This window comes from Sphaerodactylus townsendi, linkage group LG16, assembly GCF_021028975.2.
Source record: "Sphaerodactylus townsendi isolate TG3544 linkage group LG16, MPM_Stown_v2.3, whole genome shotgun sequence".
In the NCBI taxonomy this organism is placed as follows: domain Eukaryota; kingdom Metazoa; phylum Chordata; class Lepidosauria; order Squamata; family Sphaerodactylidae; genus Sphaerodactylus; species Sphaerodactylus townsendi.
The window spans coordinates 6582818-6597017 of record NC_059440.1 but is presented as its reverse complement, the minus strand read 5'-3'; the positions used below and the strand labels follow the sequence as shown (position 1 = coordinate 6597017).

General features: G+C 43.5%; 1 protein-coding gene across 1 annotated transcript in view; it reads left to right on the top strand.

The window, feature by feature from the left end:
- Positions 1–14200, top strand: part of GDPD1 (glycerophosphodiester phosphodiesterase domain containing 1) — a 43591-nt gene that overhangs the window by 21013 nt on the left and 8378 nt on the right. The window contains exons 3-6 of the mRNA XM_048519448.1: positions 5785–5920; positions 9302–9347; positions 12229–12347; positions 12935–13024. Of these exons, the coding sequence (XP_048375405.1) occupies positions 5785–5920; positions 9302–9347; positions 12229–12347; positions 12935–13024 (391 nt within the window). The remainder of the gene's footprint in view (positions 1–5784; positions 5921–9301; positions 9348–12228; positions 12348–12934; positions 13025–14200) is intronic.

The window sequence follows — 14200 nt, the reverse complement described above, 5'->3', positions numbered from 1 at the left end:
CAAATCACCCCATTAAAAGCGAAGCTCAGTCAAATATATATATAGATGGCGTCCTACTAGCGGATCCCAAAAAAAAAGAAAAAGAGAGGAAGGGCCGGTAGGATCCACAGATGTTATAGAAAGAAGAAGAAGAGAGAAAAAAGAGGCATGCATCCAGCGGCCCGGCCTCTCCCAAAGGAGCCGATTGGAACAACTTTCGGTTTTGCAGGCCCTCTCTTGCGGGAACTTCGTTAAGGTCCGCACTGGAGACCAGCGTAGCCCCCCCAAGAACAGGCGTTCCCACCAGGCAGGGGCCAGAGCTGTAAAAGCTCTGTAGCGGGTGGAAAACCAACCGCATCATTCGCGGAAGGCCAGGGATCACCAACAGATGTAGCCTCTGCTGACGCGAAGATGTCGATTTGGGACATATGGGGCAAAGGGCAAGGCGGTCCCACGTAGAGTCACGGAGGTCCCAGGCCGCGTAAGGCCTTAAAGGCCTTAAAGGCCTTATATCTCTGTAAAGTCTCTTTTAGGGGTGCAGAAAGCTTTCCTTTTTCTCCCCCTTCACTGATTTTATGTATGTATGTTATTTATTTTATTACATTTAAATCCCACCCTTCCCAACCGCAGCCACACTCAGGGGGGCTTACATACAACTTATAAACATGGACTTTACCCTAAAACTAATACTAAAATCTAAGCTTAAAACAGTCAGCAACAACACCTCAAGCCTATGATCCATATCTTCCCCATCTTGACATGGTCCTATTATCAAGGAATTGTCAAAGAAGGAGAAAGAAAAGGGGGGCGCAAGGCGGGAGCACAATTAAATGTGCGTGTTGGTAACTGGGAGGCCAGCAAGATGAATTGAATTGGACAGGCGCATGGCTTCAACCAAAAGCCCAGCAGAAAATCTCTTGTCTTATATGCCCTGTGGAACTGATTAAGGTCCCGCAGGGCCCAGAGAATTCCCCCAGGCTGTTGCCAGGGCCAAAAAGGCCCTGGCTCTGGTCAAGATCAACCTAATATCCTTGGGATCAGAAGCCACCAGGAAGACTGGAATTCTAAAGCTGCCTGATGTAGTGATCTGCTTGAGTTAAGTACGCTAGTAGTACAAGAATACACTGTATGAGGGGGATCACTGTCTGTTCATTTTAAACCTGTTCCATCAACCTGGCCCAGTGGAGAGTCCTCCCCTTCCTCAAGCTAGGCAGTGCTTCAGCAAGGACAGAAATTCAAGGATAAGCCCCAGGAATTGTTCTTTTATTTGACGAAAGCTTGTTGCTTGTGGCGGAGCAAACCTGGCATACAAGTTGTGACTTGCCCACAATCACTTGGGTTTGAGAGTAGAGCCCAAGAGACCACGTTTCTTCAAATCAAAACATTAAGCAGCATTTACTTTTACACCACTTCTTACGCCACTTTACAGATGTTTATATACTATTTAGTACAGCTGGAGCCCCAGCTGCAAACATTTTATGAAACTGGGTATTTGATACCTGTTAACAGGTGTAACCTTGTGTTAATTCCTGATATCAGGCTAGGAATGGTACTTGGATATCAACCATGTTCTTTAAATAACTACACTGCATAGATTTTGTCCATGGATTTCCTTATAGGTATAAAATTCCTAGAAATTTTGAAGCCATGGAAGAAAAAACTTTTTTCTGTTTCTTGCAGAAAAAGGAAATTTGAGGGGAAATTGAAACATGTGCAGTGCTCACTTTCCAATCAAACTTAAACTATTACTGATTCAGTGAGACCTCTTAGCAGATAAAATGGCAGGGGCTGATGGGAATTGTAGTCCATGAACATCTGAAGAGCCACAGGTTGCAGACCCCTGTTGGCTGGAGTGGAACTGGGGAACACTTTATAGTTGAATTATGGAATGCTTGCCTACAATACCTCAGACATTCCGTTCACAATAGCTCTGGACATTCTTCTTTTCACTGATACCATGTTCCGTCTACCAAGTACGTACATACCGCAGATTACGGCAGTTATCTGTGTTATGTGCTAAGATTTTGTTCAGGTTTCTGTTCTTCGTGCTATCACACACTGGCTCGGAAGACCTTGTTTCCCCCAACAATTCACTGTAAGTAATTTTGAAAATGGCCCTCAAAATCTATAAAATGGAATTGGCACAATAAACCATAGGCTGGTTCTCAGAAACTCCCTGCGTAGTTAATAGCTGTGTGTGAACACTGGAGCTCGCGCTTTGCATTCAACATATGCCGCGCTAGTTCCGCCTCAGATACCGAGATTGACTTTGAGAGCATTCTGACGTTGAGTGGGCAGCAGAGGGCTACATGAACAGCTGGTTTTCAAAGGCCGTACAGTGCTGCAGTGTATTTTTCTAAGGCCCGTCAAATTACTTGCAATGAAATGGCAAATTACAAACGATTTCCCTGCAGGGTTTGAGAACAAGAAAACACACGTGAAATTCTTTGCGAGGGAGCTGGGACTTCAAGGGATTGATTTTTAAAAAAATAAAAATCTTTGTCCTGAACAGCATTTACACAGCTGGCACCCTTTCTTTGGAAAGTGTACAGCAGTGGCAACAGTTTCGTAACCTCGAAAGGTTATTAAAAAGTGCCCCAGGGCTTCCAGTCTCCATGGCAATTAAGCACGATGGGTTTAACACAACCGAATCCTCTCCATCCTTTCCTTTTTAACAGATCTGGTGCAGATCTCTGGAGAAAGAGCTGTATCCATGACTCAAGTGTCTGGAAGACTGCAGAGCGCGCTGACCTTATTTTAAATTAAAAATGTTTGATCTCAAGAGCAGGCTGTTCCCGTTCTGTTTTAGCAGGGCTGTGGCGAATTGCGCAAGGAGACACGAGGAATGGTTGATTGTCTGTTATCAGACAGTAGCATTTATTACATACAGCCCAAGGTTATTAAAGTCACAAAGAAGATAAAACATAAATCATACGTGACATCATTAAAATAACTTGATTTAAAAGGATTGGTGATAATCTGTTTAGCCCTTCAGATACGGCTTTTGCTTGCGTTTTCTTCGCTGCCAAGCCAAACAGTGACACTGTGTGAAATGAGCAAGTCGGCGTCTCAGTGAAGGGAAATCAGCTTCTCTGCTTTTCAGGAACGGTTTCAGCCCTTCTAGAACACTGCAAGAAGTTTGGTTCTAGGTTCTGAGGCGAGACGGAATACAGGGTAACTTCAGGCCTGGTTTACATATGCAGCAGAATGTGGTGATAGACCATTTTGTATCTTCCCTCTGTGATACACCTCTGAAGATGCCAGCCACAGATGCAGGCGAAACGTTACGAACAAGATCCACCAGACCCGCCACACACAGCCCGGAAAACCCGACCACAACCATTTTGACATCCGCTTCATCATGAATGCAAAATGGAGAGTTAGGTACAGAATTTTTTGGTGCCCAGAAGGTGTAAAGATTGGGTACTTAACGATTAGCACGTCAAGGAGAGAGGTTCTAGTCTAGGTTGTTTTAAATTATGATTATTCTCTGGGTCATAAGGTTGCCACAAGTCGGAAGACCGATGGACACTCTATGCATACACTTGGCATCTTGAGTACTTGGGTATGCCTGGTTCTAGTATGCTGTTCTACTGTTCCACTTACTGGGAGTTCGTTTATATTGGGAGATGTAATAGGTCATCTGAACTCCTGGAATAGCTGATGGAGGAGAAGAAGAGTGAAGAGGAAGAGGAAGAGGAATAATAATAATAATAATAATAATAATAATAATAATAATAATAATAATAATAATAATAATAAATAGTTTGGATTTATATCCCCCCTTTCTCTCTTGTAAGGAGACTCAAAGGGGCTTACAAACTCTCCTTGCCCTTCCCCTCACAACAAACACCCTGTGAGGTAGGTGGGTGCTGAGAGAGCTCTAAGAACTGTGACTGCTTAAAGGTCCTTAGCTGGCGTGTGTTGGAGTGCACAAGCTAATCTGAATTCCCCAGATAAGCCTCCACAGCTCAAGTGGCAGAGTGGGGAATCAAACCCAGTTCTCCAGATTAGAATGCACCTGCTCTTAACCACTACGCCACTGCTGTCTTTCCCCGATTCAATCAGACAGCTCTCTAATGGCTTTACTAAGACTTGTGAACAGTTAGAACAGAAATCTTGGTCTATCAATCTGTTGTCTTGTACAAGCAAAGAAAGACTAAAATCAGAATTAAAGGAGATAATGTCTACTGCTCTCTGAAGCCCAGCAGAACTTCGTACCGTGTTCACATTCCTTTCAGACCGAATGTCAGGGTGGGGTAGTAGCAGCACTTTAAAAGTTCTGATATTAAAATAATTAATTCTCTCCAGTTAAGAGAGATGACTACCCATTTGACGTACTTGTACCAGTCCACCAAAGCAAACTTGATTACAAGTGGAAAACAAAAGTCCTTAATTGGCTCAAATCCCTTGTTTCAAAATCCTTGAAGAGCCATTTGGTAATCGCCCGTGTGTAGCTGTTGTTTACCTTTTTCTTGTAATTGGTATGGACGAAATGATGCCATCTCTACTGGATAAGTGGCATACATATCTCAAAGCCGATGATGAACTAGACCAGGGGTAGGGAACCTGCGGCTCTCCAGATGTTCAGGAACTACAATTCCCATCAGCCTCTGTCAGCATGGCCAATTGGCCATGCTGGTAGGGGCTGATGGGAATGGACCTAGTATCTGGAAACATGAGTTCCCAGGAACTAGACTGTTTGGTTACCCTAGGACAGCACCTGCAAAGACTAAGCAGATGTTGTTCTGTCTGCTTCTTTGTGGGTGCTAGTAGAGCTCCAGACGTGTGGTGGATACACAAGAAGCTCCTGCTCCCCTCCCAGCTGTCCAACTTCCTAGATCACTTTCCTTCCTTCATCCAATCAAGTCCCCCTCCCAAAGCAGCTACCGTATAAACTCGTGTATAAGCCGCCTCGTGTATAAGCCGAGGCACCTAATTTTACTACAAAGCCGGGAAACATATTGACTTCATTATAAGCCGAGGTGGGAAGCTGGGAGGCAGGGGGGAGCTCCTTATTTGGGCAGTGACTCCCCCTGATATCATTGCCCAAATAAGGAGCTCCCACCAACTGGGTTTGAGGAAGCCCAGGCAACCAGGAGGTGGAGGGAGCTCCTTATTTGGCAATGACATCAGGGGAAGTCACTGCCCAAATAAGGAGCTCCCTCTGCCTCCCTGGGTTTGATGAAGCCCAGCCAGCCAGGGTTCTCCTTCACCCTCCGAGGAGGGCAGCAACAAGCGGCTGCACAAGCCACAGGGAGGTCATCCCGGCCACGTCCCCATCCTCGGCAGAGGCCTGAAGATCCGGCTGGTAAGCAGGACTCGTGTATAAGCCGAGGGGGGCATTTTTCAGCCTTAAAACAGGGCTGAAAAACTCGGCTTATACGCGAGTATATACAGTATTTTCTCCTGTTGAACTGATCTCAATCGCCTGGAAATCAGCTGTAACCTCAAGAAGTATTCAGCCTGGATGTTGGCAACCCTGGATGTTGGCTGGCCCCTGTCCAGATAATCCTTTCACAAGCTAACAGTGCCCAGGAAGCCCTTCTTGAAGCATCCTGGTCATCAACCACAATAAACCAATCTGGAAAGCATGTTTGGCTGGGGCTGGAAGTGCGTGGATCATCTAAGTACCTTTTCATGCCGTCTATGGTGTGAACTGCCTGGAAACTGCATCTAACTCAGGCGCTTTGCACACGTGCACACATGGACTAAAATGTGGTTTCTTTCTCTTTTAATGGAGGAAGGAACAAATGCTCCCCTCACTAAAGTATAAAGATCCTCAGGACTATTCTCTTCTTTCAGTGCAGTTAACGTGGGGACAGATATGTTGGAACTGGACTGCCACTTGACGAAGGATGAACAAGTCGTGGTGTCTCACGACGAGAATCTGAAACGGTCAACGGGACTAGATGTCAACATATCTGATCTCAAGTACTCGGTAAGTGAACGCGAGCACTCTCTTCTTCCCCTCCCCGGTCCCCGAAGGCTTCGAAAACAACTGGCAGTCTTACGTAAAGTACGATTTAAAATCTGAATTTAACTTCATTTTAAAATCTTCAAAAGGGCAGGTCATGCTTGCGTCCTTGCAAAACTTCTTGCCTGGTAAAACTAGAACTCTGGTTAAAGAATGTTGGGAAAACAGATGCCAGGCCGAAAATCTGCAATAGGACTTCAGCTTTCATGTAGCCATTATTTTATTTTATTTTTGTTTGTTTATTTGTTTGTTTGTTTGTTTGTTTATTGGATTTCTATACCTTGATCCCAGAAGGAGCCTCCAGGCGATTATGCTGTATAAAATTCATACAATGTTGAATAAAGGAGCAAATCATACAACACAGTAAACAAATAACATAAGCTCCATCCAATTAAAAATCAATAAAACTTTCTAAAACTTCATATAAAACAGCGATAATAATTAAATAAATAAGAGGCGTCCAGAAAAACCCACATTTAAAACTTTCCCCAAAAAGGAGGAACGGCGGGCCCCTCAATATGAGGGTTACCCGGATGTAAATAGTGCAAGAGCAGAGAGCAGAGAGGGGGCACCACACGCAACATTAGAACTGTGTTGTGACACTTCAAGGTGAACTTTCATGAGCCAGAGCCCACTGCCAGATACATAATGCCTCCTGAATAGAGGTGAATGGATAACATTGCAAATGGCAAAGTTTATTGCCATGGTTGTTCAGAATAAGATTAAAGATTAAACTTTGGGAGTGTCCCTGCCACTCATGGATATTGCTGCACCCAGCCTTGGAAATGCACACCCTCTTCGGATTAATTCTGCCCCAGTTACAACTCTTAACCAGATTAAGGCTCAGGGCAAAGTTGTTTGTGTTCGAACAGTATTCGGGACAGGAGGAATGTGTTTTTGCTTGACCATCAGTGACATTCTCGGGAATTCCAAGGATTTGCTGGTGTCCTCAACTGACCAATCTGAATTCCGTTCAAGTCAGTGAATCTTGATATAAGTCCTACTGATGAATAATTCTGTTAATGATACATTTTTATGATGTAGTTTATTATTATGAAATATATGAAATTGATCTGTTACTATCAGTTTTATGCTATAGCTGGCAATGTAACTATGGCCGCTTCTGCAGTGGTGACGATGATTGGCCGTTGACATCTAACTAAGGACCGTTTGCATGAATGGTCCCAGAAATTTCCGGAGAAGGCGGTATGGCTGGAGTGCCGTCACCTGGTGGACTTACCGTTCCTCACATTACATCCGGTAGCGTCGCGAGACCTGGGGACCATACTCCCCCTGCCCTGGCACCTGCTTCAGCGTCGCCGGGGCGGAAGTGGGCTTGATGACAGCTGAACCGGAGACCAGGTGAAGAATTGATGGGGAAGGTGCCTTGGAGATGCTGCCGTTCACATGGCAGCAGCTCCAAGCCAGCATTTTCCAACAACCTCGCTCCCCAAGCAAGGTTGAGAAATGCCGACTTCGCGCTGCGCCCCCTGTGCAAATGGCTCCCTGGGGACGGCGTTTTTGCCATCCCCAGGGCGCCATAAAATGCCCGTGCGGAAAGGGCCTATGTGTATCTCTGTGCTCTGATTTTATAAATCAGCATCTGTCATTTGATATGACTGAGTCAATGCAGTAAAAGTGTTTGATTTGATCTGAATATCCCTGCTCAACCTCACTGAACTGGAGTTTGGGTTTTTATGTGAAAGCTGAGCTGCTCAGTGAAAGAACCAGGGGGACTGAATGGGGCACACACCATTGGACAGTTAAGCAGATGACGCTCAAAAGGATGTCGCAGAGTTGGAAAAATCACAGCAGAGGGCAACAAAGATGATTAAGCGGTTGGAGTATTGTCGCTTAGAGTGTCTTCCCTAGGAGGAAAAGCTGGAGCGTCTGAGACTTTTCAGTTTACAAAAAAAGACAATTAAGGTTGGGGATATGATAGAAGATCATAAAATAAGGAGCAGGGTAGAGAGTGGAAAGAGAACTTCTGTTCCTTCTCCCGAAATACTGGGCGCAGTAATGGATAGAGGTGCCATTCCTCAGTCAAAAGTTACCCCCTTCTTCAAATATTTTTTAAAAAGGATCATCCTAGAACCCCATCCTTAGTGAATTTGACAACCTTAAAGTTAAAGATGGCTTTCTCTTACCTGAGGTTCCAAGCCATGCCAACCATGTTCTCTCAGTGCCTATGTATTTGTGACAAGGAGGCAATGTATAGGTGTCAAACTCGCAGCCCTCCAGATGTTACAGACTTCAGTTCCCATCATCCCCTGCCAGTATGATGGGAACTGTAGTCCATAACATCTGGAGGACCACGAGTTTGACACCTGTGCCAGGATCTTACCCACTACGTTTGGGAATGTCCACTTTATGTGGAACCTAGAAATACATTCATTAGAATACAACGTTTGGCTGGTAAATCCACTGACCATTGAAAACTGGTCCTTTTGATGTCAGACAAGGACTTTTATGTGTCTAACAGAGTTGTGCTCTTTGCACTCACCACCAGAAAGCTTAGGTCCAAACTTGCCAAGTATATTTGTTTAGCCGTAGACATCTTGCAGTATACTATATTTAATTTGAAATGAAGTGGAATTTTTTTAACTGCAAGTTTTATTCATACTTTTCTAAAAACTTTGCCTATTTAGTTTCGTACAATTTTAATTTAGAAGACTAATCTTTTGAGTGTATTTTAAATATTGGTTTGGTTTATGTCTGTTAATGTATGCGCTTTGTACTGATTGTGATGGCAAATGGCTCATGCAATAAAATCTTTTTCTTCAAAAAAATACTGAAGCCTGGGGCATCCAATGAAGTTGCGGGGCAGTTCTAGCAGCATTCTCTGCTGACGTTTCACCTGCATCTGTGGCTGGCATCTTCAGAGGATCAACACCAATCAGAGGATCAACACCGACTTAAAATCTGATCCTCTGGAGATGCCAGCCACAGATGCAGGTGAAACGTCAGCAGAGAATGCTGCTAGAACACGGCCATACAGCCTGGAAACCACACAGAACCCAAGTCAGTAAGTGTTTGGGTGGAACTTGCTATGCAAAGGTGTGGTTGACTGCATTGTATTGCAGGCGGGGTTTTCAGTCTATTTACATACGTATTCGTGCTTGCATTCCCTATTGCAACAACAGTATTAGTGAATGCAAATCCAGTGTCTGGGTGGAGTCCATTGTCCGTGGACCTAGCATGCCCCCAATAGTCCACTGGTCTGATCCAGCAGGTCTTTGATAGTCCCCACCCACAATGCAGTCAACCACACCTTTACAGCTGTTCAGTTTGCAGAACTCAGCACAGCTCTGTTTCTACTAACGATATTTTCCTCTCTTTTTAAAGGAACTCCCGCCATACCTCTGCAGACTGGATGTAACTTTTCAGAAAGGTAAAGTCATGAACAGTAGATACTTTGCAAAAACAATGTCTCCAGCTTCAGTCTGTTCTTGAAGCTTTCACAACTGACAACTGAAGTGCTACCCTAATAGTGTGTTAATTTTTAATAGTTTGAACATTATTGGTAAAGCTGGTAAATCATAAGAACATAAGAAAGAGCCTGCTGGATCAGACCAGAGTCCATCTAGTCCTGCACTCTGCTCCTCGCAGTGGCCCACCAGGTGCCTTTGGGAGCTCGCATGCAGGATGTGAAAGCAATGGCCTTCTGCTGCTGCTGCTGCTCCCAAGCACCTGGTCTGCTAAGGCATTTGCAACCTCAGATCAAGGAGGATCAAGATTGGTAGCCATAGATCGACTTCTCCTCCATCAATCTGTCCAAGCCCAAGTTAGTGGCCATCACTACCGCCTGGGGCAGCATATTCCAAACACCAATCACGCATTGCATGAAGAAATGTTTCATTTTATTAGTCCTAATTCTTCCCCCCAGCATTTTCAGTGTATACCCCCTGGTTCTAATATTGTAAGAAAGATAGGAAAATGTCTCTCTGTCAACATTAAGAACATAAGAACAAGCCAGCTGGATCAGACCAAACATTTTCTATCCCATGCATAATTTTATAGATTTCAATCATGTCCCCCCTCAGACGTCTCCTCTCCAAACTCAAGAGTCCCAAACGCTGCAGCCTCTCCTCATAAGGAAGGTGCTCCAATCCTTCAATCATCCTCGTTGCCCTTGTCTGCACTTTTTCTATCTCTCTGATATCCTTTTTGAGATGTGGCAACCAGAACTGAACACAGTACTCCAAGTGCGGTCGCACCACTGCTTTATATAAGGGCATGACAATCTGTGCAGTTTTATTATTAATTCCTTTCCTAATTATCCCCAGCATATCAAATAATACAGTGGAACCTCGGTTTTCATTGGTAATCCGTCCAAAAAGAATCGATGAAAACCGAAACCGATGAAAACCAAGGCAAACTTTTCCATAGGAATCAATGTAAATCCAATTAATCCGTTCTAGGCACTCCAAAAAACATACCAAAAACACATTTTTGGTGAATAAACATAGTGTTTGATGCTGAAAACAGTAACAAGCAATGACACTAGGACCAGCTTCAGAGCCAGTGGACCAATGCCGCACCAGAAAGCAGTTCAAAGAGGTCTGTGTCTGACACCACTTTAACATTTGTCTGAAATGGGGCAAGACATTGTCATTAAACAAGTTGCAGAGACATGGCCTGCAACAGCTTTGTCCGGGTGATTTTTCTCCACAAACCCCTGCAAATCGATGAAAACCGAGGCGAATCAATGAAATCCGGGACAAATTTTTCACTGAAAAAAATCGATGAAAACCGAAACCAATGAAAACCAAAGGCAATGAAAACCGAGGTTCCACTGTAGATGTGTGGAAACTAGTTCCTTTTGATTCAGTCAATGTGCAAATTAGCATAGTGAATTATCATGTGTGTCCCATTTTTTGTCTAGTAAGCTCAGGGTGGTTGTGTGCGGGTAGCAACTACTGCGCATAGGGTTTTTTAGGATTGTTGTCAGCTTCATGACTCGAGGATTCAAGCCTAGATCTTTCTATTACATGTCCAGCACTTGACCAGTTACTTCATACTGGCCACCTTTAGGACAGCTGTTAAGGTGGGATGTGCATTTTTTGCATCTAAATTTTTGTAAGCCAGATATCCCATCAAAAGGAAAAAGGTGTATAATTTTTTAGAAAGGCAAAAAGCACAAGTGGCTTGCTAGCATGAAACACATATAATTGAAAAAGACAGTAATTTGTTAAAGAATAATAAATTAGGTATGAACTTTGTAGCTGCTAGAGAAAAAGGAAAAAAATCGGGAATAGTATTGTATATAGACAAAAATTTAGGACCGAACATACGTTATAAAGATAAAGAAGGATGTATTATTATAGTAGAAGTGATGTTAAATGGAGTAAAGTTACTTTTAGTTGGGATATATGCACCTAATACCGGGAAGCAAGAATTTTATGACAAAGTATTTAGAAAAATAATAGATAGTCATGAGGATTTAATGATAATGGGAGATTTGAATGGTTTTGTTAATCAGGATTTAGATAAGAAATATGGAGAAAAGAGGGTTGATAAGGATAAGGGGAAATTACCAGAAACCTTCTTTGAAGGAGTGAAATATTTTCATTTGGTTGATGTATGGCGATGTAAAAACCAGAAAGATATCCATTATCCCAGTTCAGTTGCTTCTGTTTGTCAAAGTCTGCTGACTGTAATTGATAACAGCGGAAGAGGTACTTTTTGAGGATCCAAAGTGCATGTGTGTTGATGGGAGGGAGGGACAGGATGATACAAGGTGTAAACTGATTTAGTTTACAACCTCTTGGCCTTCTCACTGCGTTGGCAATGTGTGTTCATGTCCTTGATTTTCTCTAGCCTTACCGTGTGACTTGGAGACAATTGCTGTGGCTCAGCCTCCGTTCCCCCCACTTTTAATTTGAGAATAGCAGCCATTAGCTTGCAGAGTAGTTAAGAGTAAGTTTACTGAATTAGCCAAGCCTACTCTAGTTTAATAGGTTAACAGGCTAGTAGAATCAGGATGGTAGTATGTAATATTTGTGCCAAAAACCTCAAGGCTCCGTGCAAGGCCCTGAAGATTTTAAGTGTGCTTCTAAATATTTGAAATTGAAAGAATGTGTGCCTGATAGATATGTTCCTTGGGGGGCGGGGGGCAGGATTGACTGTGTCCCCCTGCTGTGTTTCGATTCAGAAACTAACCCAACTTGGCTGTTGTATAATGCATGAAACAGGCCAGATTCTCCTTACTTCAAATGGGAGTCGCCTGCAAGCGCCTCTCACAACAACCAAATTCTGCTTGTCTTTGTCAGAGTGCCACTGTGAAGGCGAAGACAAGCGCATTCCACTACTGAAGGAAGTATTTGAGGCCTTTCCCCACACGCCGGTCAACATAGACATCAAAGTTAACAACGACATGCTGATCAAGAAGGTGAGTTGCTCACTTGGTTTTTCTTGCTACGGCCGTCCGCTCTAGTTATGTCAAACCGGGCAGACGTCAGCTCTTTCATTTGACAGGCAGCAGCCTGATCCATCGGCCAAGATCCAATAGGTGGAGCCCTCCTGCACGATTGGTATAGAACCTTCACCAGCACCGTGACAGTCATGAATGTGACACAGCTGAAAACAGCTGTTTAAAGTGGGATGCAGTGTGAAGGATGCTGGATTCAGTATTATCCTGAGGAAGATGCCACAGATGACCGTGTTTAGGGAAGGGGGGCAGATGATCAAGAAAGGAAGGTGCACGGTCGGGAAGCAGAGAATTTGTCAATTATTCCTGTCCTTTTTTGGTCAGGCTTGTCTGAACTTGCTTTAGCTGAGCATGAGTCCAATATTCTGTACTTTTTGCCTCTGTAAAAAGAAAGTTTGTACTGATAATCTTGCCATGTGCCTCACGAATGTATTGATACCTACTGCAGAAGAATAACTTGTCAATCAATAGCATTAATACAATTCCCCTGATATCGAAGCCATCAGTAAATATCTGTAAGAGACCTGTGGTTTTTATACCGATCCCAGGTTTCCCAGTTGGTGAGCCAGTACCAAAGAGAACATTTGACCGTGTGGGGGAATGTCAGTCACGAGATTGTGGACAAGTGTCACAAAGAGGTAAGTGCCTGGGACCGCTTTGCTGTACAACTTTCATCCTTCTGCCTTGCTACATAAGGCAGTGGTGGGATTCAAAATTTTTAGTAACAGGTTCCCATGGTGGTGGGATTCAAACAAAGTGGCATTAGTGCCACAGTGAAGGGCTGGGCGGAGACGCGGCATGGCGGCAGGACGATGGCCGAGGCATTCCGAGTGCCAAGGGGCATTAATAATTTCTCTGTTACTGTAAAAAACTCTTACTGTAAAAAAAAGTTTCTCATTTCCAGCTGGTATCTTTCTGTCCATAATTTAAACTCATTATAGCAAGTCCTATCATCTATTGCCAACAGAAACAACTACTTCTCCTCTAATTGACTGCATGTCAAATACTTAATACTTTCAAATACTTAATTTTGTTTCTAGAAATCAAAAGAAGGATACTTTCCTTAAGCAAGGAACTTTACCATATTACTAAAATATGTTTTAAAACAGCCCAACAGGGAGAATTATCCCGTTTTCTACCTTCGCTAACCAGCCACATAGGAAACAACAGGACTTCATGATTTTTGGACCTAGTGGAATTTCTAATGGAAAAGCAGACCCAATTAGTAACCCCCCCCCCCCTCTCGGCACACACAAATAATTAGTAACCTACTCTCGGGAACTGGTGAGAACCTGCTGGATCCCACCTCTGACATAAGGGTTGTAGCTCAGTGGGCGAGCATGTGCTTTGCTTGCTGAAGCTACTGGATATGTTGTTAGCATATCTAGTTAAACCAGGGGTCATCAACCTTTACTACCAAAAAGTATTTTGGGGCTGTGTCAGACCTCGGATCTGGAAATCACCGAAACTGTAGATTTGTTCTAAAGCCTTTAATTCGGAGCATAAACAGAGGTGGGATCCAGCAGGTTCTCACCAGTTCCCGAGAGTGGGTTACTAATTATTTGTGTGTGCCGAGAGGGGGTTACTAATTGGGTCTGCTTTTCCGTTAGAAATTCCATTAGGTCCAAAAATCATAAAGTCCTGTTGTTTCCTATGTGGCTGGTTAGTGAAGGTAGAAAACGGGATAATTCTCCCTGTTGGGCTGTTTTTCAAAACATGTTTTAGAAATATGGTAAAGTTCCTTGTTTAAAGAAAGTATCCTTCTTTTGATTTCTAGAAACAAAATTAAGTATTTGAAAGTATTACGTATTTGA